This window comes from Cyanistes caeruleus, chromosome 11, assembly GCF_971803275.1.
Source record: "Cyanistes caeruleus chromosome 11, bCyaCae1.hap1.1, whole genome shotgun sequence".
NCBI classification, from domain to species: domain Eukaryota; kingdom Metazoa; phylum Chordata; class Aves; order Passeriformes; family Paridae; genus Cyanistes; species Cyanistes caeruleus.
The window spans coordinates 2,002,817-2,030,571 of NC_141711.1; the positions used below are offsets into that span (position 1 = coordinate 2,002,817).

Consider the following 27,755-nt stretch of genomic DNA (forward strand, 5'->3'; position numbering starts at 1 on the left):
AGAAACTCGATGGTTTTGTCTGAAAAGCCTTTAAAACTTGTCTTACAGCCTTGCCTGGAAGGAAAACCCAGCCACCAACCTAAGCTGTGTTTATTATTCTGATACCTCCTGAGGCAGGTTTGGTGCTCACTGGAAGTGGTGAACTCGCCCAGGGTTGGATTTGATGCCCCTTTCAAGACCTGGTTTAATCTGAAGTTTTGGGAGTCAGGCTCACCCCAGCTGGGTGACACTCTCTTTCTAAGTTCATTCCAATGAGGAAATTCTGGTAATAAAGAAAGGAATTGATATGGTCCAGAGAGTGGCATCAACATCTCTGCAAAGAAACATCTTCAGCTGACAGCCAGAGATGAAGCACCCCTGTGACACATGGAAACAGGAGAGACCAGCCAGAGAAAATGATGAAAAGGAGGCTGGGCTGAAGCTGCTAACTACTTACAAACAATCATCAAAAGGGAATAAAGAGAATAAAACCATGGGAAGATGGGCATGTGCACAAGTGATGCCTACACTGAATTAAAACCCTGCTCTGGATTTGTGCTGGGAGAGATTCAGTCACTGCTGATGTTCTCCAGGCTTGGGTTACATAAAGTGCTCCACACATCACCTGAAGGAATGAATCACAGATTTAATCCATCAGTTTGTTTTCTGTTTAAAGTCACAGAGAGTTAGCCTAAAAATCCTTTTTTTTGTGTGTGTGCTTGCTTCAGAAAAGCTAAAGGTCCCTGGGCTTGTTTTAAAACATATTTCAATGTGACCTAGCTAATCCTTTAATACCAGCTTTCACTACCTTTGATCTGTAGTTGTAAGAGATTAGATCAAACCTCTTAAAAAAAAAAAAAAAAAGAAAAAAGTTGGTTGCAGAGGAATTTTCTTACTGCAATGAATTAAAATTATGATCAACTCCGAGGCTGAAATATCTGCCCAAACAGCCTGAGGGGGGTATGGCCTGTAGGGCACTTGCCTGTGGAAAAAATCCCTTCTCTTCATTTATTTGCTAGATAATCAGTGATTAGATAAAGTGCTTTGATACCCACCAGCTGCAAGCACCATCATGGCTGCACATTTATTATATTTAAACACATCATGATTGCATTTTTAGGCACTTCACGTGCAAGAGCTAACAGAAAATGCCCAAACCAATGCCCCCATTGATTTTTCAACAACAAAACATCATTCCCGTGGGAATGGGGGCTCCCACAGCCAGGACTGCTGATTTGAACCAAGCAGAATGTGCACCCAGGGATGTGGAACCCCAGACTGGATGTGTTTGTGTCACCACGCACGTTCTGCATCCCTGGCAGCTTCCGAGGGCACTGCAGGGGCCAGCAGAGCTGGAGTTGGTGGGAAAGGGTTAGCAGAGCCTGGGAGCAGGACTCTGATCTCTAATTGAGCTCATAAAGACATCACAAGACGTTACAAATGCTATTGACTGGGTTCTGTCAGACGACAGATTTCACTCATCTGCAGCCAAACCCTGCCGGCCCTACCCCCTCTCAATCCCATTTCAATCTTCATTTAGTGCTGACTGCAACCAAACAGGGAATAAACCACACCACTGGCTCGCAGATGATTTCTTTTTAAAGATGTCACGAGCTGTCACTGATAAATAAAAAATCCATTAACGTCATGTTCCTCATTATTCTGCTGCTTTCGAGGTCTTCAGTGGAGGGCTGAGCCTCTTCCCTTCCAGTCACAGAGCCCAGAGCTCCTCCTGTGTCCCTGCCACCCACCTGGGGCACAGAAAAGGAAATTCTGGGTGTTGACTCTGCAGGTGACAAGTGACACGTGCCAGCTGAAAATCTGGGTCTGACCTCCCCTGGCCGATGCCTGTTCCTGACTGTGCCCCTGCTTTGTGCACCTCAAAATTCATCCAGGCTGAAATGAGGCAGATTCGCCACCTCAGGTGCTTAAAGGAGTGTAAATCTATGATGAGCTTGGCATTTGTGCTGTTAGAAATATTTGTAATTTCATAAATCTCTCAATTAAGAGAGCGCAGCATGTTCCCTGTGCTGTCAGAAATATCAAGCCAAAGCACTCCCAAATTAGAGGAGAATTTATCCTTATCCCTCATCCTCAAATATGTTGATAAACTTGTGCACAAACTGAATCAGCAGTTTTAGAGAAAGGATTATGTCAGATTAATTTTAATCTAATCCATTTCTATCTCCTGAGAAGCTTTTTACTTCTTGCTTTTAATAATTTAAACGGTGACTGTGGCAGAGCATAAAAAATAAATGATGGGAGATGCACTTTCAATGGAAGTTACCATTCCCAATCACTTTTTATTTAAATGAGAGTTTCATATGCCTGATTTTAAGTTTAATGAACCCCATTTTTGCTGAACTGTAATAATCCCCATCACATGGAGCCAGACACAGACGAATTACAGAAACCCAGTGTGTGACTCACCTACTCCTTGTGATGGAAAGAGATACCTGGAGGGAAATTTGGGCTGAATCTTGAGGGTATTTTTTGGTAGAAATGCTGCCAGGCTGCACAGATCCAGCTTTCAGGAGCAGGAGACAAGCTGCAGGAGCTGGAAGCTTTGGGAAGTTGTTTTCTGGATCTTGGCCTGAGATCAATCACTCACTCAGAGCTTTTTGAGCTCTGGAAAACACTTTTAGGATGTGGGAGTTTTCCTGCTGCCTGGGGGCATGGGAGTGGCATGAGGAAAAACTGGTGACAGATCCAGGTGCTTTTGATGCCTCATCCTTTGTGCTCCTCGTGGTCCCCTCCATCTCCCACACATCTGCACCCACCTCCTGGGAATTCCTGGGAATTCCTGCTGGGATGTCACGCGTTCCCATTCCAGGAAAGTCAGCTGTGAGCTGTGGAGCCCCAGCTCGTGGGAACACCACCTCTCTGGGAAATTTTCCTGTTGGTTTGGGAACTGAGCCTCCCCTCTGTCCTTCCCTGAATCCTCCAAGGAGAATTATCCATGGAAAAGCAGGTTAAACACCTGCCCCAAAACTCAGGGAGGTTTGCAACACCTCCTGATGCTCCAGCTCTGCCAACACCAGCCCAACACCACAGCCAAACACGTCAAATCCATCACTGACCCTCCCAATGGAAAAACAATTCCCTGCTTCTTTTTCCTTTGCTTTTCCCAGCCCCAAGGGAGAGTTCACCTGCTCATATTTTCCCTCCAGCCTTGGGAGTGATCCGTGACAGGCTGCTCAGCAACCCTGCAGCGTTCTGACAAATAGCTGAACCAACTCCCAACCAGCTTAGCAGATTTTTTGCTTGGTTTCCTGGAGAAATGGAACTTTTACAGCCACAGTGCCCACCCATGTGTGCGAGGCTCCTCTCTAAATTAGCTTCTCACTAATTGGAACCAAACCTGACCAAGCAGCAAAGGCTTCCAAAGACATTAAAACAAGGAGAAACTCTCAATCCCTTAATAAGGGGTAACAGGGGTAGCTCAGCCTTTTTGGAAAAAGCCCCTTCAGAGTTTTTTGCCCTCAATCTGCCTGGCAAGGGGGAACTGGGAATACAGGTTCTGTAAAACTCACATTGCCCAAAAGCTCTGGGCACCCCACACTGAAAGAAACAGGAAAATAAAGGCTGGATATTCAGATTACTGTAGTGGAGTGAGGACATTAAAGGCTCCAGGATTTCTGCTACGCTCCATTCACTGATCATGGTATAAAAACGCCTGATAATTGCCTTTTTCCTCCTGCACTGCTCTGATTTTTCCCAGGTTTGCTTCCCTTCCTCCTCGCACTGCCTGTACAAACAGGAGGGAGCACAGGACATCATTTGTGGGACGGATTATTTACAAGACAAACCCCTCAAACCATTCACCCCACTAGAGGCCATCAGCCACCCTGAAAACCAAACCATCCTCACTGCTCCCAGCCCATGAAGTGTCCATCAACCCTTTAAAAAAAAAACAAACAGTGAAAGGAGAGAAAAAGTGAGCGGACAAGTGAGCAGCCACTAATGATTTCTGTGCCCAGGAGTGGTTTTAGCAGCTCTGTAATCAGTAAAGTGCTTTCTGCAAACACCTTGGGTGTCCACACTTCACTACCACCCGTGCAGCATGAAAGGCTGAGATTGAGATGGAATCAGAATTGCCATCTCCTCTGTCAAATGCTAAAATTTCGTTAGTTCTACTTGATTAAACTGTACAACAGAACTAAAAGTTCTCCTGGATACCGGCAGGGAAAAAAAAAGCAGGAGAGAATGAGAAAACCTGAATTCATCCAGTCTGTGAAAAGATGTGGGAATAATTCTCTGTCAACATCTCAGCTCACAGACACGGGTGTGTTTCCATCCGTGGCTGTGCTTCCATCAGGAGCGATGGCACCAGATAGGAAAGAATTATGGGAACAACTGAGCTTTAATGAATCTCCTCCTCTTTGGGAAGATGGAATTTTCCAAGTGCATTGAGAAAGTGGGCACTGCAGAGACAGAAAACTGATTTTCCTTGGAATGCTGCCTTTGCTCACTCAAGGGGACACAGCTCCCGAGTGCCCAGGAAGGTCAGAAAGGAGCAGAGGGACAAAGGGAATGAGGAGCTGAGGTTCAGAGGGAGAAATTAGTGGGGAGATTCAGTTCTGGGGTCAGCAGGAACTCTGAGGCCCTCAGCAAGTGGCAGGAGAAGACAAATCCTCTAGGAACACCAGAGGGTTCCCATCCGCCCAGATGAGCACTCTGCTATTTAAAAAAGCCATCAGCTTTTTAAATTTTATTATTATAAATAAGGTTTTTTTATATCTTTCCCAGGTTCCTGAGGTGGATCAGGAGTGAGAATAGATGTGCTCCAGCTGAGGTGAGTGGTGGAATGAGGGAAGCACAGAGCAGACCCAGAGCAGGACACAGCGCCAGGGAATGCAAGGAGAACACGGAATTCAAATCACCAAGTAATTGAGAGATCATTTCCACAGCCCTGTGTGTACACTCAGCATCTCTCACAGCACTTGCAGAGCTCCATCTCCACAGGCTGCTCCCACGAGGGCTGGAAGGCAAATGTCATGAGAACATGGTTATAGATCTTTCTAAAGATGAACCACGAGAAACTCACAGGAAGAGGGGGGAGAGAAATCCTAAAGACAAGTTCATTTATCTTGCCAGAGAAGGGAGGGGAAGGATTTCCAGACCCATTTGCTCTGCATGAGGAAGGGTGTGCTACCAGCCTGTCAAGTAGAAAATCCTTTCCAGGACTGTATTTTTTTAGCCTCTGTACTCACAACGAAATGCCAGGGATGCTAGAAGGAATTTGAAAACTGTAGTTGTTAAAATATTAACTAACCTTGCCCTGACTATCACATAAATCTAACAGAAGAGGCAGCTAAATGACTCAGCTCCCACAAAGTTAAATGAAAAGAACTATTTGGCACAAAAGAATATTTTATCTTAAAATTTAGAGATCAAGTTAAAAGGACAGTGACCTCCAAATACTTCCCAGGCATATCCCCTTTAGAACACAACTCACATTCAGAGCCCTGAGAAACACAAGCGAGTGTTTGCTTTGGATTTTGGAGCTTTCTTTTTGTTTGTTTCAGTTAAGTGCATCTCAACAAGAAATGTATCTTGCCAAATTTGATTAACACCACTGAAAAAAGCAAACAAGGAAAGGTGTTTCCCCCTGCAAAGCTCCTCAGAAGGAAAACATTCCCACTAGGAGCTTAACTTGAAGACTGTTTTACACTTTGAAACGGTTTATGGTTTGTAAATGGCTTAAAAAAATGCAACAGAATGAAAAAACAAAACCTGTTTTGGTGATACTTTTCCTGTTTTGGCTCAAAATTCTCCAGATGGCCAAAGAAAGAGATTGTTCCCCTCTGCTCTGCTCACTTCACCCTGAGGACTGCCCAAGGACAGGGCTGGAGGGGATCTTGGGCAGGAATTATTCTCTGGCAGGAACCCCTGGCACAGAATTCCCAGAGCAGCTGGGGCTGCCCCTGGATCCCTGGCAGTGCCCAAGGCCAGGCTGGACATTGGGGCTGGACACTGGGACAGTGGGAGGTGTCCCTGCCATGGCAGGGGGACACTGGGTGGTTCTGTGGTTCAATGGCTGGTCTCACAGGGCTCTGAAAACACAAAGCAGGAGAGATTTGTCTTCCGGTATCCAAATTCTAGAACTCCTCCTAAGCCAGGCTGAGGAACCTAAAGGAGTCTCAACAAAAAAGTCCCAGAAACTCTTTGCTGCCCCTCCAATGTCCAAACCCATTTCTGTGTCTCCATCACTGGGGACTGCCCAGCTCATGCTGTGGCCAGGATGAGGCCCCTGCTGTTCTGCACCAAAACCAAACCCAAATCTGAGCCACACACAGACTTTTAGGATTTTTGATTGTTTCCTCTTGTCCACTTGAACACCACCATCAGCTCATCCTGCTGTTGCCCAGGCCCCGGTGCCACGGTCCCAGAGCAATATTTACTCTTCAGTGATTTCTTCTGTGCAGTTTCAGGGTAGAAGGGTTGACACAAGACCATCGTTGGGCTTTTGATCAAACAAGCCACAGAAATAATGAGGGAACACCCTTCACACGCAGGCTAATTATCTCAGAAAAATCCTAACAACAAAGGCAAATTTCTACCAGTCCATTAGGAACAAATGGAGAAGGCAAAAAAAAAAAAACAAAAAGAGGAAAAGAACTGGAACTTCTAACAGACAACGGGGTCATCAATACGGCAGGACTGGCCTCGGGGGGTTGGGAATCCGCTGCTGCAACGCAGAAAACGCAACAGAAGCAAATGTTTGATTTGCATTTATTCCGCTCTCCAGCCCAGCCGCTTCCCGAGCCGCAGATGAACATTTATTTTCCAAATCTCCAGCACTCAGCATGCACTTCATCAGAGGAGGCCATCACATCATTATGCTGCTTAACAGAATGTACCAGCACAAGGCAGTGACCTGACAAACAGCGGCTCCCCGCCGCACGGAGCACGCATTCCATTTCCATTTGGGGTCTGGGGGGGAAGCTGAGATCCATGTGCTTGAATTTCCAGCTCATTTCAAACCAAAAATTGGGACAACGCACGGCAATGCCCAAATTGTTCTGTGAGAGCTGTACACAGCCCATTTGTTGATGCTGAAAGGACTTGTTCATCATTTGGACTCATTTTCGGGATGAATTTCCTGTAACGTTTGAACAGTAGGAAGCTCTTTATTGGGCATCATTAACAAGAAAAAAATAAAATGAAAGCCTCAACAACTAATGTATGTAGGCCAGCATAACTTCACTTTCAGCTGACAGCTCCTCAAAAATGGATATTTCCAAGTGGAAAAGCACCAGAGTGAGCTGAAAGGTTAATGGTCTGAGCGCTGATCAACATCTTTTTAATAAAGTCACAATTTTTAAGCCCAAGAGAACCAGTGACACAATGGCTGACAGGAAATAATTCCCTTCTCATTTACTATTTTTCTTTTCCCAAATCTCAGCACCTGGCCAGGATGTTTTTTTCCAGACTTCTACTATTCCAGTGAATACCCTCATCAGCAAAGCAATGGCAATTCTCAGATTGAATAGTTTGGCTATTTTAATTTTTTTTTATTTTTTATTTTTTTTCCAGATTTCATTTTCAACGCACATATGAAACTAAAGTGACAAAATAAATAAAGAATATGGAAGTGAGTTTTTTCCCACAGTTAGCCCTGCATTTCAACACTGGTCATTAATGCCATCAAGCGCTTTTTGCAAGGATGATGAAGCTGGGTTCACTGCCCTAATCAGACTCTGAAATAAGTAATTGCGTTTTCTCCTCTTAACTCCACTCGCGTTTCCAATGAGCTGGATTATCTTTCACTTCCAAGCTGGAGGGTTTTTTCCTGTTGCATCTCAGCGTTAAACACTGGCAGCGTTGCTCTGGGGGGCTGGAGGAGCTGATCCCAGCTGTGCCAACACCGCCCTGGGGATGGGGCTGCCCACGGCGCCTCCCGGTGAGCAGCAGCTCCCCCTGACACTGAAATTCCTCCTGAACCTCCCAGAGCCGAGCAGGAGAAGGCCCTGGGGCTGTGCAGTGATGCTACAGACCCAGGGGCTTCGAGCAACAGTTGGCTGATGGAAACGTGATGATCACCAAAAAGCATTAATTTGCAGTTGTGACTTTTAAAACTCATCTTATTTCCAGCCTTGGGAGGGAGGAAAAGGAGAAGAAAATGCTGCCACAGAGCAGATGAATTGCTGCAGAACAAGGCCTCTGGATTAACCTCTTCTGAGTCTCCTGTAAACACTTTCTGTGCAAGCCAGAATCAACAAGCCCAGTAACTCCAGCCCAGCTCGGTTACAGAGATCTGAGAGTGTCACTTTCACTAATTGTGGCTCTGGCTACAATTAGGATAATTTTCTGGCTGCAGTAGAGCAGGTCATGGATGGTGGTCATGGGGGAAGTCATCTCTCACCCAAATGATTGAGAGAAGCTATTACCAGAAACATTCTCACCTCCCGGTCAGCACAGGAGGCTCCATCCCTCTTATTGAACCAAAGCTGGAAATAACACCGGCACCTTCTGGAAATGTAGTTTTTTTGTATCACCAGTAAATAAACCTTCTCCTGAACAACCACTCCCTTCTCACTGCTCACCCTGACAGGATTTCCTAGGGCAAAGCAGGGAACTCAGCCACTGCAGAGAGTGGGGCTTTGCTGAGGAGACAAATGTGAGCAATTCCTGCAATCCCTCTGAGCCCCCTGCCTTGGAGGGACAGGAGGCAGCACCGCTGGCCAGCTCCATCCCAGGAGCATGGCTGGGAAGGGTCCCAGGGGGACAGAGCCCGTGGGCAGCTGTGCCAGCTGGTCAGACAGAGCCCAGGAGCTGCTCCAGCCTCCGTCCCCTCCTCTCGGAGCGATGAGCCCAGCCTAAGAGCACACGCTCCACCGGGCAGCTTCCATCCAGCTGATGGGGCCGGATAGAGCTCAAAGCAGGATTGCAAATTCCTTTAACAGGGACACAGATCTGTGGGAGATGTTCCATGGCTCTGCCAGCTGCAGAGGCTGGTGTGGGGCCTGCTGGGGAGGGACACACACACATGGAGCTTGTCGGGATCACCAAGGGCATCCAGCGGGAATTCCGACTGAGCCGCTCCCTCCCCGACCATCCTAAACTGAACAGTGCAACGCACGCCCTCAGGGAGCCACAATAAAATAAGTTTGTGCTGAACTGAAAGAATTGTTTGGTGTTTTCCGAACATTCATACCACCCTCTTTGAAGCAAACAGCGCCCTGTGAGATCTGGACACATCCTGAGTTCCAAAAAATAGTGCTAGTAGTGTTTGAGAAAGAGAAAATAATGAAAAGATGATGCACAAAAATGGCTCTGTCAGCAAGATTCAGATTTTTAGCAGGAGACACACCCAGGCCACAAAACAGACAGGCTGCACAAGAAGATCTGGGTCACATCTACAGGATACACATTGCTTTAGTTTCCATTAGTTCATCTCTGAAGTTCATACTCTGATTAATAAAGTGGATTTCTCTGCATTTATCCCCCAGCTGGAGCTTCCCAGTCACCAGGACCACCCAGCACAACCCAGCCAGGGTGGCCCTGCCACAGCCCTCTCCTCACAGGTGACTGCTTCAACCTTCCCGAAAATCCCGAGCATTCTCTTCCCTGAGAATGGAAACCCTGCAGTTCTGAATTCAAGAGAAGGAAAGCTCTTTACCTCCAGAGTGGGGTGGGGGCCCACAGAGCAGCACCATGCCCTGGCCCTGGCGGACGGACACCGTGCTCCTCGTCCTGGTCTTGAAGTTCTCAAGGTCTGCCAGGAGAGAAGGAACTCGGTTAGAGGGTGATCAAAGGCTTCTCCTCACGAGAAGCACACGAGGAAAATGATGAAATAAAGCAAATATCAGCTTGGAGGGAGGGCTGGTGGGGTCTGGGTGGGACGTGGGGCAGCAGGAGGCTGAGGAGCATCAACAAAAGGATCAGGAAATGCCCTCCTCAGGCTGGAAAGGGGGAGAAGGTGCTGATTCACCCACAGAAGCAGACACAGCTGGAGAAAACCCCAGCACCTGTAATGCTGGGGGAGGATTGGTGTATGAATTTAGGAAGAATTGCTGCCTTAAATAAGCAATTCCATCCCAAGCTGGACAGCTGGCAGCTGCTGCTGCCCTCCTGGCCCACGTGTGGAGACCCTTCCCTCCCCACCAGCAGCCTCTTGCACCAGCTGCATGTTAAGCCACAGAGTGCTTTAATTAAATTAAATTCCTCCTTCTAGCTCTCTCTTTTTCCTCTCCTCAGGGCCCATGCACTGCAAAAACACAACTCCCTCTGCTCCCCTTGCACGCTGGGCTCACGAGACTTGCAATGAGTGAGGAGGTGACCGAGCTGAGCAGTGGCACCAGGACTGTCACCAGCAGCTGCTTTGTGGGAGCACCAAGACATGGAATCACTCTGGCAGCCTCTGATCTTTAACAATTTCCTGCATTGCAATTCTCTTTTTTCCCCCCTTGTTTCCAGTGTAGCTGAGCCTTGGTTTGGCAATTACAAACCTGTTGTCAGTGCAGTTGGGAAGCAGAGAAAACACAGAGGTGATAAATATTTATCAGCAGGAACTGGTAGGAACATCATTATAAGGTTGCAAGGATGGAAAACTGAGCCTTGATTTTTATCCTCTCTCAAAAATGTTTTCTGCATACATACTTTAAACAATTTAAATAAATAAAATCCAAAGTTGCCACTGCTTCATTTCCCCTTTTTAGGAAAGAAACCTTTCTCTCTTTTCAGGCTTAGGACAAAAGGAAAACAGAAAAAACAAATCAATTAGAGAGATAGAATTTTTCACTCCTAAATTCTATAAAATTTACATGTTTTTCCCTTTTTTTTTTCCTTTTTAATCTTATTTTATTTTACAGGAACCACTGTAACATTCCTCTGGCCACCTGCCAGTGCACAGATTTTGATATATTTTGACTGCACACAAGGCTGGATCCCATCCTCTCTGAGGACAGCTGCAGGAGGAGTAACCGCCTAAAGCCCAAATAATGCCTGCAGGAATAAGTGTGCTATTTTTTACATCAATATTGACAAGAAAAGGATTGCTACCAGGAAAAGCAGACTCTGCTTGGATGAACATCTAGGAAATGCTGCAAGAATGGTCAAAATCAGCAAATAAAGCAAGAGCATTCATCACTATTGCTTGCACTGCAAACCATCAGGCTCTGGGAGTCAGCTCTGAAAAGCCTCATGCAAGTGCTTCAAATCTGGCTCTGAGCAAAATAACGAGATTAAGATAATTATTAGAAAGGCTAATGCCTCATCAGAGCCATCAGGCCAATTGTGCTTTCTGCAGGCCACAGATTTATTTTTACAACACCTAAATTGGAATGAACAGCAACATCATGAAGATGTTACTAAGTGAGGAGCTCCACTGAGGATCCACCTTGTGATCCTTGAATTGCAGAGTGGATGGTTCAGTTTCGTGGTGACAACACCAGCAAGTTCCACTTCACTTTGTCCCCAAACCTAAGAACCCTGCGTAGCAGAGGAGGGTTTCTGTTTTTGTTTGCCCATAAAAAACCCAAACCCAGCAAAGAAACCCACAGACCCATCAGATTAAAAGAGAAAGCTGAGGAAGGAAATATCAACACTGGCAATTCCAGAGATGAATGTGCTGCCAACAATTCTCACAATACCAAACCCAAGGACTCCAATGAGCACAGAAAAATATTGTGTGAGCTCCAGCAACCCCAGCATCAGAGAAGGATTAGTAATTAGCAATTAGTAGTGATTTCAAGAGGAGAATACAACAGGGGGGTGTAATAGGAATGCAGAGAGGTTATTGTGAGTAACAGCTACTCACACCTTATTTAATGAATGAGTTAAGGTGCCTTTTAAACGCTTTCTGGACAGTATCAGTTCTAAATCAAGCTGAACAGGCGCACAGAAGCAGAAAGTTGCATGTATTATTTAATTTCAGCTGGATGTATTTAAAAGCAGCTGCATGACTTTGGGAAAGTCACTTCAGTTCTCGGTGACAAAGTTTGCACATCTCTAAGGACAAGTACTTCAGCTGTGTCTCTCAGAAGAGGTTTAATTAGCTAATATTTGCACAGAACCTTGACATCTGCTTCTGAAATGCACTGGAGTGCAATGCACACACCAACACCCAGCCCTTAATGGGGACTTGAATGGCTTTGCTGGCATAATGAGATTTTATTTCTGTAGTCTCCATTAAAACTCTGCCTTAATGCTCAGTGCCACAACTCTGGGCAGGTACTGGGAAGTGATGCTGGGCTGACACAGATCCCTGTTCCCCCAAAAATGCTCCAAAGCCCAGGAGGTGCCAGCAGCAGCTGACAGCCCACCAGCTTCTCACTTTGGACAGGGTATTATTGTGTGGAATGACCTGTTATGGGCTTTAATAAAAGCTTAAGCAATCTGAAATGATCCACGGCCCCTCAAGACTGGGTAGTTTGTCTCAGTAAATGGCATTTGGAAACTTTAATCAAACCCATATGGCTTTGCACAGTAACAATTACCCGAGTTGTCCAGAGTAATGAAAAATTTCCCCAAATTTTGCCTACAAAAATCAGTCTTTATAGCAAAGAAGATTCAATTACAAGCAAAACAAAAGGAACTGCAGCCTTTTCGTCTTTCCTAGGACCTACTTGGGTCTGAGCTTTATGAAATGTGGTAATTCTTTTTCTGAGTGACTCCTAGGCAAACAAAGTTTTAAAGAAACATTTCCCAGATGGCATCGAAGGATGAGCCAACAAACAAGGTCACACCAGCTCCTGCTGCTGGGGTCAGTGGAAAATTTGGCCTCAGATTTCTGTATTTACATCCCCCATCATTTCCAGCTCTGCTGATTGTCCCAGTGGTGAGACTTCTACCCCAGCAGAGCAGCGACACAGCCCCCCTCGTCCCCATTACTGGCTGCAACAAGAACAGAAATAATGGAAAAACCAGAAATAATGGAGACAACAGAATTCCTGAACTCAGCATGCCCTGGGAACCCAACTGGAACACCAAGGCCTCCCTCAGGAGCCTGCCAGTCTCAGGGCACTGGGGACCTGACAGAGATCCCTATTTTTTGTGAAGGCTGAGCTCTGTTTTGCTGGCTCTGTTTGCCCGAGGAGCCTTTCCATGCTTTGCTTTGAGTTTTTTTCCACACGTGCCTATTTTTAGAACACAAAATGCTTCGTAATTACGCCGGTGCTGCAATTAGGAGAGACCCCTCTGTGTGAGAGCTATTAAAAACCACCCAAAAAATATTATAGAAAACGAGATGAAGAGTGAATGATGCAAATTGGTGGTGGCAGGTGTCTGCATGTCCTTTAGAAAGCCAATTTCTGTGACTGTATCATGTGGGAGGCAGCTCTGCTGTGCTGTGCCTTGAATGACACGCTGTCAAAAACTCACCATTAGTGAGCCCTTTGTCATTACAGTTCAAGGTTTTTTTCCTAATGATCAGAAAAGCAGTGTCAGTGCTACTTTCACCTATTATTCCTGTTTAACTGGTATGAAACGATTTCTGCTTTTACTGTATTCCAACAAAAATGTACACACATCAATCACTGCTCCACACATCAATGGCTTTTAATTGCCAAAGAAAAAACACGGCTAATAGGCTCAGAAAAATAAAATTGTTAGTGGATTTTACTTAAAAGTCTTCCTCTAGAGACTTCTGTAAAGCAAATTTGATAACACATCGTTGATATCACTCAGCTGAGTTGATGTCAACAGCAAGGAGCCTCCAAAGCACAGGACCTGCATCCCTAGGGATCATTTTTCCCAAAAAATGAGCTATCCAATGAATCTGGGGAGAGGGAATGCACACATCTGTGCATCCAACTGGGAATTACTGGGAATTACTGGGAATTAGCACCACTCTAATGCCATTCCAGCTGTCCCAAAAATAAGTGTTGGGTTAGGACACTCCTCCTTCACTTAGATGAGCAACAAATCCTTGGATCAGCACTTCAGGAGTTCTTTCAGGCTCTTTGTATTTCATGGGAGTTTGTGGTTGGTATCTCACCCCTTGAGGCTTGGTTGTACTTTGAGCACAGGAAAATAGAATGGTTAAAAATGAATCTGATAATTTAGGAACTGATAAAGCTGACACACATTCACTGGCAATTTTGGGTATCCTGGAGTGGACAAAACACCACCTTTACTAAAATTAAATGAACTTTAAAGCACTCACACAATAGGAAATAATGATATAGGGAAGGTGTAATTACCTTTTTTATATGTGAAATGCCCAATCCCCTTGGGTACCCAAACACAGCCAAGACAACCAAAGCCAATTTTTAAGCATGACTTAAAGAGATTTACAGATCATAATGGGCTTTGCCTTCTCAAACCCCTTCTATAGTTTTTAAATAATCCCAGCAATCTAAAATTCCGGGTGATGTTTGAGGTCATATCCAGTCCTTGAACCGAAGACAATGAGATTATTCCTCATATTAAAGAGCACACCACTCATCCCACAGGAACCTGATTAGGCTGGCAATGACATCTCCAACAAAAAACTGATGGAAGGACTGGTCAAATCCTCCTGGTTCAGACTGAGCCAAGAAGCCCCTGCTCAGGGATATTTGGGTGCCCTCTCCCAAATGATTCTCATCACGTTTGCACAGCTCTCCTCATTCAGCAGACCCCAGGTTCATGTCCTGAACAAAACTCACAGTCAGGGGGATGGGAAGGTATTGACATGCTAATCCCACCCCACTGGCTGTTGGCTACAAACTGTGGGAATTAAAAAATATAGATAAAAAATTAAATATATAAATATATATATATTTAAAAAAACAGTCTTGGAGAGGGGATCCCAGTGCACCTTGATCCATTTTGGATGTGAGAGGGCACTGGTTGGAAGAATTCACAGGAAAGAAGGCTGGAAGCTCTTAACTGGCACAGACAAGATTTGCCTGCTGGTATTCATGGCCCCACCATCCCCAAACAGTCTCTATAAAACTGCACCTGCTTTCCTGGGGTTTCTGCCATGCCTCTCACCAATACCCAGAGATGAAGTTCTTCAGGCTGTGTCCTTGCTGGTGTGGCAGGACTACCCAGAGAGCTGTGTGGGTTGGAATAAAACCCCTTTGATACAGAGCTTAATAGAATTTTAGTTTAAGAGCTGGTGTTCTAATGAATAATTTCGAGAGTCACTGATTTCAGAAATAGTTTACAAGTCTGGGGATGAAAGCTTTCTAATTTGACCTTTAGAGCAGAAATTTCTCTGGGATTTCTACTTTGCCAGGGAGATAAAGGAAAAATAAGTTTTAGAGGTAAATTCCCCCACCCCATCCCTGTTGGAAAATATTTTTCCTTGGACTTTATTGCTGTGGGCATTAACAAGGCACTGCCTGGGCAACTTTACCACTCCCATCTCTGATCTCTGTCATCTTGGACATCTCTAGCTGGGCTCTCGTGTTGAGACTGGATTTTCCCAAGCCTTTCTGACCACAATCTGTTAAAGCCAGACTGATTTCTGAGCCCTTATGGCTGAAATTCCACCTCCCTGGGGTTTGATCCTTGCTTCCAAACAGGCTGCAAGGCAGCCCCAGGGCTCTCCTGCCTTCCTTCACACCTCTGATCAAATAGGGAAACAGCAGCTCTTCGAAATTCCTGCAAGACACCCATTTTTCTTTTCCAAAATCAAACTACTCTTCTCTATGATATTATGGGAAAAAAAAAAATAAAAATCCTCCTTGTCTTCATGTTCCCCTTCATAAAAACTGCCTGTTTGCCTTCTTGCGACAGGAAATATTTCAAACATTTATTTTGAAGCAGCTCCTCTGCTTGCGACAAAATGCTGAGGACTCTGAAAATTTTATTACTTTAATCTAGAAAATCTGGGCAGACATTTCCCCTTGGGTTGACTCGAATGGGGTTATTTCACTTTCAGAAGTTTTTCATCTTTTCCTAGACCAAAAAAACCCCAAAAAAAGCTCTGTTTGCACTTTCTTGCAGAGAGGAATTTGCAGTGGGCAGAGAGAGCGGAGCTTCCAGAGGCACAGGAGGTGCTGTACCCCTCTTTTAGGGGGTGTCTGAGCATTGCAGGTGCCCCACGGGCTCTTCTGCACCTTCCCACCCTGGCCAGTGACAGGAATGCAAACTCACACCCCAAAAAATGTAAAATTAATAAAAGAATAAAATTAATAAAAGAATAAAATTAATAAAAGAATAACATTAATAAAAGAATAAAATTAATAAGAGAATAAAATTAATAAAATAATAAAATTAATAAAAGAATAAAATTAATAAAAGAATAAAATTAATAAAATAATAAAATAAATAAAAGCAATCACTGAGTCACAGAATTCATTAAAGCCCATCCAGCCCCATGGCAGGGACAGCTCCCACTGTCCCAGGTGCTCCAGCCCCAGTGTCCAGCCTGGCCTTGGGCACTGCCAGGGATCCAGGGACAGCCACAGATTTCCTGGATAATGGGATTCAAGCTCAGTCAGCAGGAAATTTCAAAGGAAAAATTCCCTTTACTTGGTAAAAACCCAACCCACACCCACCCCTCAGAGATCCTGGCCCTCAGGGGTGTCTGGTGCTTCAGCCTCCCTGTGGAAATGCACATTTTGGTGCTCAGCAGCATTTCACAGTGCTGATATTTCCCCATCCTGCTCCTCTCTCAGGCCTAATGAATCATGAAATGCCAGTCATGTTTGCTGCAGACAGGGAAATCAGCACGGGACAGCTTTCCACACACACATTTAAAGCTCCTCCATCCTCCACATGCCAATGCTGACTCCTGGCTTTGCTTTCCAGAGGAAAAATGGGAGAGAAAACACAAAATAAAGCGGCCACTGGCATAAAGTTGTTCTGCACTGCCCTTGCATCCCACCAAGAGAAACAGAAATTTTCCTGCAGAATCCACCTCTGGCCTTGCCAAGTCTGTGCTTGGGCCTTGAACTTCTATTTCCACACATTTAGAGAACACACTGATTTGCATTGATCTAGAACCCCTAAGGATCATCTAAGGAATGGAATTATTTCTTCAGCCAGCTCAAGGGCATTATTTCATTCACAGACCAGGAGGTTTAGATGCAAAAGGGGAGGTGCCACAAGAAGTTTCCTGATAACAGAGCAAATAACACAACCTCTGATTTCTTGTCCTGTTCTCCAGCCACTGGCCACACAAACCATGAACACTGATTAGAATATGCCATGAGAACATAACCCTTCATCTCTGCTCTTTTACTACTCTAAAATCGGTTTTTACAAGATGTTTGGGGGGTCATTTAAAAAAAAAACAACAAACCTACATCATCATTTAGTTTTTCAGAATAAAGCCCCCAGATATAACAAAAATTAAGTATCTTCATTTTGAATATATATATATATATATTTCACATTTTGGAGGTGAATTCCACAAAATGAATAAATATGAAGAGAGATGGGGAAAAATGTCAAGCCTGTGCCTTGTCCCTGATTTTCTAAAGCAGAACTGTGGTGTTGTGAGCGACCTGTGATCCTCCAACACCTCCCCATGCAACACTCCCTGCCCAGACAGGAACCAGAATAACTTCCCAAAGAACCCTGCAGGCTTGGGAGATTCCCAGCTTTAGGACAGATAATTTCCAAGTGCCACTGCTTTAAGTAATAATTTATTCAGCCTATTTATAACCCTGGGGGGGTGGAAAAAAGCAGGTAAAACCTCTCCATTTCTGCTCTGACTTAAGGGCCCTTCTATCCCAGATGAAAGTAAAGTAGGTTATAGATCCATCCTCTGCTGCAAACTCCCTCTTGGTCCTATTCATCAAAAAAGGGAAAAAAAATTTAAAGAAAGGGAAAAGAAAGGGAAAAAAAGAGGAGCTTACAGGAGGCTTAGCCTAGTTTTCCACCCTTCAGAGACTGAGGGGAAGGAGCAGAGGTTGGGAGCTCATCTCTAACACTGGTGGCTGCCCTGTGCACGGCTCAGCCAGGATTTCAGCAAAGAGAAACGCTGGGATGTGGGAACAGATGTAAAAATGCAAATAAATGTGCTCATTCCTGAGTTCAGATCACAGCAACCCCAGTCCTGGGGGGACAGGCAGGTGGAGGGGCTGTGATTGATATAAATGGCATTTTTCCTGGAAAAGGCACTGGAGGAGGAATTGGGGATTTGACACTTGCAGGAAATCACACAATTTAAAGGTTTGTGTTTCTGAGGAACTGAGGACACAGCAGCTAGGCTCTGCCCTGCTCTCACAGCCTGACAGCTTCAGGAAAACAGGGATGGCACAGCCCAGTGGGACACTGGAGTCTCTGCAGGGGCAGAACTGGACAGCCCAGCTCCAAAATGATGTTTATTTGCAGAGTTTCAGGTCACAACAAAACCCCTTCAGATTGCCTGGATGCACAGAGGCTTCAGCGAGAGAGAGAGTGAGATTCTGGGGGATGAGGGGAACTGGGGTCATGGTAAGGAAATCACTTTCAGAAGATTCAGTAAGAAAAAGGAAGAAAATGTAATGATTTAAAGCAGATTTGTGAGCCTTGGTCTAAGCAAGCTGCAGTGGCTGGCTCGGAGTGTTATCCCTGAATTGTGACCGTGAGTGGGAGGCAGCAGGCTGATGAAAATGCCAGGAAAAAGGGAATGAATCTGTGGGGAAAGCTGGGGATCTGGAGCCCAGGTTCTGAAAAAACAGAAGGGGTATCTGGGTGAGAAAGAGCTGAGGGGGATATTTCAATTTTGGGGTGCAAAGCGGTCTCGGAGCACAGGGATGCAGGGAATGAGGGCAGGCACAGGCCCTGCCCTATCTGAGCACAGGTGAGCAGATCCCACCCACAACTCGGAAAATTCCCACCCCCTGTACTCCACAGGGATCTTTTCCTCCACAGGAAAACTCCAGAGTGAGGAAGGAGCCAGGAGAACGTGCAGGGTTGGGTTTCTGCTCCTCACAAGTAAAACCTTGGAGAAATAAACCTCCCGAGGAGGAGGAGCAGAGCCAGGCACACCGACCATCCCAGCTGCCTCCCAAAAATCCTGCCCAAACCTCTGACTCCTGCATTTATTTCCAGCCCAAACCCTCTGGCTCCTGCATTTCCAGAAGGTTTAAAACACATCATCTCTCATCAACCCCCAGATTTTAGTGATCCCTGTGGAAATTCCTGCATTTGCGTGCTGCATGCACGGATCAATCCCTGGGATTGCTGGTTGGTTTGTTTGGATTTCAGTAAAACCTCCCCCTCCAAATGCTTTCATTATTAATTGTTCTTGAAAGAGTGACTTCCTTGACAATTTAGTCTCCAAAAGATAAAATGAATGCACTTGAGGGCAATGAGGGTTCACCAGGAAAGACTTTGAGCAGACATTACAATGTGTTCCTTAGCAACTAACAGTGAAAATTATGGGATTTACTCCTGTAAAAGATATAACAGCAAACATTCCAGCGATGGGAATGCTGAAAAAAAAACCCCTTTTCAGTAGGATGTTGGGAGTAATTTTCTCTTTCTACCACCAGAGTGAAATTATTTTGGGATGGTAGGTCAAAGCCCCAAAGTATTCTCATTGCAACCACGTTATTATTGGATTTCCTGCCACTCTTTGCATGGTGCAGTGCTGGGTCCTGGTTGCTAATTCATGCTTAACAATTATTTTTGAAGGAAAAACCCCTTCTATAAAATGAATTCTTTTAATAAAGTGTGTGTAGGGAATGGTTTTCAGAAACAACAGCGTGATTCCCTTCACTTCAGAGGATGCTCATTGTAACAAGGAAGAAAGTAAAGGGTTTCTGTAATTGAATCAGAATATCCTGAGCAGGAAGGGACCCCCAAGGATCATCCCTCGTGAATAATCCAATGGAAAAGCTACAAAAGGCAAGGTGGAGGCTGCTCCCCTGGTCAGAGGTGGAAAGCAGCCAACCTCCAACCCTGTGTTTCAGGCACAGAGGACACCGTGGAACAGTTCAGGCTCAATTCCACCCAGAAAATCAGACATTTCACCTGCTTGGGGACATCTGCAGGAGGAGGAGGAAGAGAACAAGGAGACCTTCCCCCTTTTTTTCAACCTCCTGGGGCAGCACAGTGATGCTTCACCCCTGTTCAGCATCCTCAGAGGACACCTCCCTTCAGACTCATCATCCTCCACTCCCCTGGGGCCTCATTTCTTCTCTGAAATTGGTCCCTCAGCCCCCTGGACATCTCAATATCATTTTGGCCAACTGCAGATAACATCCACAGACAAATTAGAGATTCAAGGGCAATTCCTTCCTGGAAAACGGCCATGGGTTGGAAAAGGGATTTCAGAGAGCACAAAGCAGAGCACATCCTTCCCTCATGGGGTCCCACAAATAAAAACCCCCTGAAAAGTAGATTCCATTTCTTTAACAGCTTCTGTTTCACAGAAATCACTTTCAGGCAGTTTTTGTAACAACAGGGGGCAAAACAATGATAGGACTGAAAACCAGATCTGATTCAAACTTGATTTTCCTCTTTGGATACCCATTTCCAAATCAACAGCATGTGACAAGCATCAGTGCTGATGAGAAAGGCAACAGCTCCTGCACACTCCCAGAGGTTTATTTCCAAGCCAGCATCCTGCAGCTGGCAGCAGCTTCCTGAGTTTTCAGGTTAAACTGCAAATCCTGCTGAGGAGTTCAGGGCCAAATTGAGTCAAGTTATCACAGCAGGGAAAGAATATTTCACCTGTGAGCATTGGGGATGGCTCCATGGGAGAAGAGAGAGAGGGGACATCTGTCAGGGGAGGCTTGGTCCTGTGCTTGGGATGATTCAGCTGCTGCTGGTGGAGGTGGAGATGGAGCAAACACAGCCTGGAGACCCCTGGGGGGGTAATGGAGATGTGCAAAACTGCCTGGTTTCAAAGCTTTGGCAGTAAAACACAAACTGCAGCCTCAGCAAGGTGAAATAAATTCCAACTTATCTCTAATTAGAGATGCTCCCCCATAGGAGCTCATAAATCAGCAGGAATTGCCCTGCCTGGTTCGTCCTGCTGTGATCACAAACATCTCCGACATCCCTCGGCAGAGGGCTAAAACAGGAGGGAGCCCTGCCCTGTTTCCTCTGAGCCCAGAGAGTTTCCTCTGTCCCAGCCTTTGGGGACGGGCTGGGAGATCAGCACCACCAGAGGCTGAAATGAAACTAAAGCTGAATACACAGAGCTCCAAATGCCCCCCCTGAGGAGGGTCTGCAAGGGCTGGGCTGCTCCAGGGGTGATTTAGGGAACTTTCCACGCTGATCTGAGGTCTGTGGGTATAAATCAGACATTAAAGTCGGGAACAACCCCCAAGATCAAGTCCAGCCTTTGGGCAAACACCAGGGCCACTAAAGCACATCACAGAGTGCCACATCTGCTCGTTGTCTGAGCAGTACCAGGGATGGTGACTCCACCATCCCAATGCCAAACCATGCTTTAGTAGGGAAATTTTTCCTGATATCCTCCCCTGGCACAACTTGAGGCCGTTTCCTCTTGTCCTGTCACTTGTTCCCTCAGAGAAGAGCCCGACCTCACCTTGCCACCACCTCCTTGCAGGGAATTTCAGCGAGAGACTGAACAGCTCCCAGCACCTGTGAGAGGTTCCATCCCCTACACAATTCCATGGTCAGCAGGAATAATTTGGCAAGGACACTCTGGAATCTCATCCTCCCTGTCCTGCCAAAGGAACAGGAGCTGAGCAGGCAGAACAAGCTGGAAATTCATCCCTTTGGGAGGGGTGTGGGCCAACTCTGGAGCCACTAAAAATCAATGGGAGCTTTCTCTCCATCCTCAATGGACAGCAAACAACTTGAATCACATGTCTGAAGGGGTGGGCTCACCCCCAAAGTCAGAGCCAGAGCTCCTGATTGATTCCAGGGCTGTTTCCCAACAGAAACTATAGCACAGTGAATAAAATCATCAAGCTCAGCCCCAGCCCCTGAAATAAAAAGTGCATCATTTAATCTAGTTCAGCTGTGTTTCCGCAGATCTTCATGGAAAAGCCATTATTAGATCCATACTCAAGAGTTTAAAGCTTTTTTATTTGCTGAAAGCCTGTGTTGCTATAAGCACAGGGCTTAGGGTATCATTAATCCATATTCTGTTACTGTGGCACAGCAGATTCCTCACTTGGTGAAAATATGTTCAATTTCAGAGACAACTAGCATGGGAAAAAAAAAAAATAGGAAAAAAGGAGGGAAGAGAAAGGGAAAAAGAGGGAGAAAGAAAAAAGAAAAAAAGGACAAACCTGAAATGAAAGTGACATATCAAAAAGCAAGTATTCGGGGGAAATATTAGCACTTTTATCATAATGAGTTTGTGACCTAAATACATATTTCAAGGATGAAACTGCTGACCCTGACTGCCCTCCACAGGAGGCTGAATGGCTCAATCGAAGTTTAATCTTCCCTGAAAAGGCTACAGAAAAACAACACAGCCCTTGAAGAACAATACACATGGCCAAGATTCACAATTTAACTCTTAAAAGGAGGGGGGAAAAAAACCCCTCAAATCCCAGCCATCATTCTCAAAAAACCCAGCGGTCATTTCCACAGAAATAAAAATGAGATAAAATAAAAACCACACAGCACATGATGAGGATGGAAAATAAGGGGTTGCTCAGATGAAGGGTGAAGCTTCACATGCCTATTTTTATTGTTTTTTGGAGGCAGAGCCTTTGTAGTAAACTGAAATCACTCTGTATTTCCTAATTCACCTAATTCTGGTTGCAATCCTTTTGCTTAGAGAAGACAAAAAAATTGTTTTGTCAAAGCCCACCTTGAGAAACCCTAATGTTTTTTTCTTTAATCCAAAATGTTTCTAAGCTGATTATGCTGTTTTAGAAAACTAAAATATAATTTTGGAGTCAAAAATGTAACCATTTCTCCGAGTTCCCCACCACTGCTAGAAAATAGCAAGCTTTGTTTTTAAATCCAGTCTGCTCAGGCAGGAATCAGCCAGAGCAGATATGTGAGAAGAGGATGAGTTTCCATTCAAATAGTCCCTGGCTACTGCACTTGTCAGGATCACAGAATCCCACAATGGTTTGGGTTGGGAGTCACCCTAAAACTCATCTCATTCCCACCTCCTGACCTGGGGACACCTTCCACTGTCCCAGGCTGCTCCAGATCCCATCCCAGCCTGGCCTTGGACACTGCCAGGGATACAGGGGCAGCCCCAGCTGCTCTGGGAATTCCATTCCTGTGTGGGATTAGGAGGATCCTCCTGTCTCATGCTGAGCTCTGAAGCCCAGATTTGAGGAGCTGCTGCCTGGCTCCCAGCTTGTCCTTCTCTGATGGATTTTGGAAACGGTGACCCTGCCCGGCTGGGAATGGCCATAGACAGGGGACAGAGCCTGTGGGGAGAGCAGCAGCCCAAGGGGGTGTTTATGAAGCAATTCCCCTGACATGCTGAAATCTGGGGTGATGGGAATGGGCTGGAGGCAGCTGCTCATTCCCCATCCCCAGGGAAGATCCACCTTCAGTGGGACAAACTCCAGCAGGGCACAGGCAGGAGGATAATTCATTGTCAACTGCGTGGGGAGACTGAGGACTTGGCTTCACCCTCTGCATTATTCCTCATTACAAATTAGTTCTCGTAGTAGCGTGTGAACCTGGGGATATTGCCATTTTTATCTTCTCATTTCTGTAGCTGGAGCACATCAGCTTCTCTCTCCAGTCAGTCAACAGCACCTTTCATTTCACCATGCTCCATTACTGAGAACTCCGTGCCTGGGAAGGCTCTGCCTTGAGCTCCTGCATGGGATATTCCTGCTGGAATTCCCCCCAGCACAGGGAAATCACACAGCTGAGGGATGAACAAGCCCCTGCATTTATTCTCTGCCTTCACCTTCACAACCACAAGAGCAAAAAGACATCTCGTGGTCCTGCGCCCATCATTTGCTTGCTCCCACAGAAAGGGTTTTGCATAATTTCATATAATGTTAATTAACAGCAAGATCCTGCCTTTTCTTATCCTCAGCTTTTGACAAGATGCTGCAACTCTGCTTGAACCCAAAATAAACAGAGCTGCTCACTTTCCCCTTTACCCTCAGAGTGCCTATGCCTGATGCTCCACTGGAACCCAGGACTTGTGAAACCTCTCTCTGTGAATTCATCCCTTATGGAGATTGCGCTCCTTTTGAACGTTCTGAAGCTTTAATTCTCCAAGGAAAGGAAAAAATCAATGATGAGATCCCATTTGCCAGATCCTTTCCTAGGTAACCTCTTCCTCAAGGAATAAGACATTTTACCCTGTATAGTCCACACAACTTCAGCTAAATAATGATAATTCAAGATCCATACTCCTCACTCACATTTCCCCCGTTTCTCACTCCATGAACTAAGAGAACACCCCGTAACCCATCAGGAAAAGTTGGGAAAAGACCCCCAGCTCCCAGTTTTTCCAGCACACTGTGGGAACAGAGGCTGCCTCCTTTACTTACAAGCAAACTGCAGCTTTGCTTCTCTGCTGACAATCGTTCCGAAGGGGTTTGTTGCTACACACTGGTACGTTCCAGCATCCTGGCTTTTATTGGGATTATTGATCAGCAGGTTGCCTTCCACCAGGCTGTAGCGATAATCCATGCCCACGTCAATACTGCTTCCATTTAACTTCCACCTAGAGCACAGAATGCCAAAGTTAAACTCTGCTGATGCTCTTGGGCATTTGAAAACACAGCGTGAAGTAAGTGAAGGAAGATTTAGAACGGCTCTGACTACTTATTAAAAATAATAATAAAAATTAAAAAAAAAGATGGCACAAAAATGCAAATTTCCTGAGTGCTATTGAAACATTCCAGTATTTAACTGAAAGAGCAATATCCTTGACATATATTTCAGTCTCTGAAATGATTAATGCTTCTGTAGTTGCTGGTGCTGCTGCTCTTTGGAATTAATCACTTGGCAAGGGGAAGTCCCTGAGACAGGATCTCTAACCCATTCAAGTCCACTGAGGATTTGTTTTTCCCCCTCTCCCGACTTGCTGGCTGTTTATAAATTTAAGAGAATTCCCTCCTGGCAGATGTTGTCACAAAGTGGGGCACTGAGGAATTCCAGCCCCAGCCAGAGCAGCCCTGGATGGAGCGAGGAGTGGGAAACAGCCCCCTCCCACCTCTGGAGGGCACAGAGAAACTCTGGAGATGTTCTGCACCATGAATCCATGGATTTCATGGCATGAAATAGCTGCCTGTGTCAGGAGACAGCACAGAGGCAGAGGCCTGGTGGCTCTAATTGGTTTCAGAGTGGCATTTACTGGTGAGCAGAGCGAGAGAGGCACTAAAGGAAAGAGAAGAGCATCGTCAATGATTTACAGCAGGCACAGCCCTGCAGGAGGACAGCACCCTCCTCCTCCAAGGATCCCAAAGCAGCTGCTAAAGCTGAGGAGAATGAGGAGTTTTGTCCATGTTTGTGGGAAAGGATGGTTAATCTGAGAGCCAGGACTGCTTGTAATCCTTTTGTAGCATTTCAGAACTCCTGTGCAAATGTTGCAATTCCTGGAGATTTCTGGGTGTCCATTCCCTCTGTCCGTAACACTCCAGGATCACAGCACATCCTGAGCTGGAAGGGACCCACAAGGACCATCAAAGTCCAACTCCTGCCCAGGACACCCCAAAAACCCCACCCTGGCATCCCTGGAGCGCTGTCCAAAGGCTCCTAGAGCTCTGGCAGCCTCGGGGCTGTGCCCATTCCCTGGGGAGCCTGGGCAGTGCCAGCACCTCTGGGGGAAGAACCTTGCCCTGATCTCCAACCTGAACCCCCTGACACAGCTCCAGCCACTCCCTGGATCCTGTCCCTGCCACAGGGAAAAGGTCAGAGCTGCCCCTGGGGTTTTTTTTGGGACCAGCACTGTGGAGGCCTCCAGGAGCATCACTGACACGCAGGAGAAAGGCTGGTGAAGGTTCTGAGAACAGTTAAAACATTGAACAAACCCAATGGTCGGTCTGGGATTTCCTTTCACTTCACAGCTCAGCTTCACTTTCTTCTCCTCCGAGTCCAAGGGGAAGATGAAGCTGTTGGGCTCCTGGAGGAACACCGGCCCGTGCAGGGTGTTGTCATCTGCATTAGACAGAATTATTATAATTTAGATTATAATTTTATAATAATTTATAATTATAATTATAAATTAGACAGGAAAACGGGACAGGTCACTCATGGAATCTCCACGTTTCAGGCTTAAAACGTAAAACAGAGACTCAGCAGCAAGAGGTCGTGTGCCATTCACCTTGGAAAAGATCTGATGACACTTTATTTAGTTTATAACAGCAGGGTTTTTTTTACCAAAACCACTGAACTTCACATGGAGTCAGGGGAATGTCCTACACTAAAGAGAGCACAGAATGAAACCTCACCCAGAGTTCAAACAATGGGAACAGGCACTGTTGTCATAGCAAAGCTCAAATCACAGTCCTCAGCTTCACCTTTAAAAATGGAGATCTTAAAAAATGGAAATGTTTTCCTTGCAAATTAAACTCCTACATTGTTAAAACACAATAAAAATGAGTCTGAGGGTCCCCAGCATGTCTGACCCCAGTGCAAATGGTTCTGGCATCCCTGACTTTCATATGCCCAGCCCTGACAAGGACATTCTACACCTGTGCCCTTCAGAGCATTCAAAACTCACACTAAATATAGGTAGAAGAGGGAAAATATTTTGGTGGAACAACCTGGCATGACCTCCAAGGAGCTCAGGAGTCATTTCCCAGCAATCCAGCATTCTGAGGCTGGCGATTACCGACGGGAGTCTCCCATGCGCCGACTTCCCTTCTTCATTTTAAAAATACACTTTCATTTTCGGAGCTTTTAACTCCTTCCTATCTCCTTTCCTCTCTCTTTAAGCATTTTTTGCTTTCACCCTGTCAATTTATCCTCTCCCAGAGCTGGAGCTGAGTGTGGGAGCTGCTCACAGGCCCGTCCCTGAGGTGCAGCTCTTCCCGTACCGCTTTGCAGCGAGCACAGAATTTCAGGGAATTCACTGACACCGCTCAAAACACCCACAGAAAGCCCCGACTAAATTCACTGCTCTCCATCCTGTTTGTACCAGACAGTTTTATCTCCAAAGTGGCTGTTCAGAACACAAAAGAAGCCAACTTTTCCTCCCTGAAAAGATCAGCTATCTTGATTTCACCGAGACTTTTCCTCTCAGCAGTGTCAATGTCTGGCTGCTCCTCCAAGTTCAGTGCAAGTGAGGACACGGTGGAAGTGATCACAGTCAGAAAGTCTTTCAGCAGACTGGAAGGAACCTTGGTTTAACATTTTTAGATCATTTTCCAATCTTTTGCTGCTCTGTCTTTACAGCAGACTCTGTTCTTTCAGTGTGCAGGGACCTGCAGGGATGTGAACACGGAATTTGCTTCAGTCAGGCTGCTGGAAGCAGATGGAAAACATAAAATTTGTGGGTACAGGAGGTCAGGGGAAAAGGAATAAATAAAATATAGAGATGATGGGATGTAAAAAAAAAAAAAAAAATAGAGGAAAACAAAAAAAGAATGGGCAGATGATGATGGATCTTCCAGATGGAAGGAAGGTGAGAATGAACAGGAATAACCCTCACATTCCCTGACACCGGGAAATCAGCTGGATTTACTAAGGACAGAACAACAGCCCTTCGCTCCAGGGAGAGCCAATCCATCTCCACAGAAGTGTTTCAGAGACTCTGCCAGGAAGATTAGAAAGGAACCAGCTCTCCCCCGTGTCTCCCCTCTCAGGAGCAGAGGATGCACCAAGCCACAGCCCCAGACCTTGTATTTATCTTTAGTTTTAATTATGTGTTAATGATACCTGACTGAAACTCATCTGCTATTCAAAACGCATTTCACATGGTCTCTAGCTTTAAATTACACCTGTGTGCAACTCATGTTGCTGGTGGGAAAAGATAATAATAGCCATAAAGCAAAAGGGACTGGATTATGGCATCCAGGCTTGTTCCTGAGACCCAGGGCTGC

At 45.6% G+C, this 27,755-nt stretch overlaps 1 protein-coding gene across 8 annotated transcripts in view; it reads right to left on the reverse strand.

Moving 5' to 3' along the window:
* The window catches only part of LOC111934941 (contactin-4), a 263,405-nt gene that overhangs the window by 72,217 nt on the left and 163,433 nt on the right, over positions 1-27,755 (reverse strand). For 7 of the 8 annotated variants that reach the window (XM_086846907.1, XM_086846912.1, XM_086846910.1 and 4 more), the window contains 3 exons: positions 25,743-25,869; positions 24,258-24,433; positions 9,605-9,700 (listed from right to left, as the gene is read on the reverse strand). In XM_086846907.1, the coding sequence (XP_086703033.1) occupies positions 9,605-9,700; positions 24,258-24,433; positions 25,743-25,869 (399 nt within the window). Of the gene's footprint in view, positions 1-9,604; positions 9,701-24,257; positions 24,434-25,742; positions 25,870-26,477; positions 27,138-27,755 lie in introns of those variants that run through there. The other variant, XM_086846913.1, reaches the window with a different exon arrangement.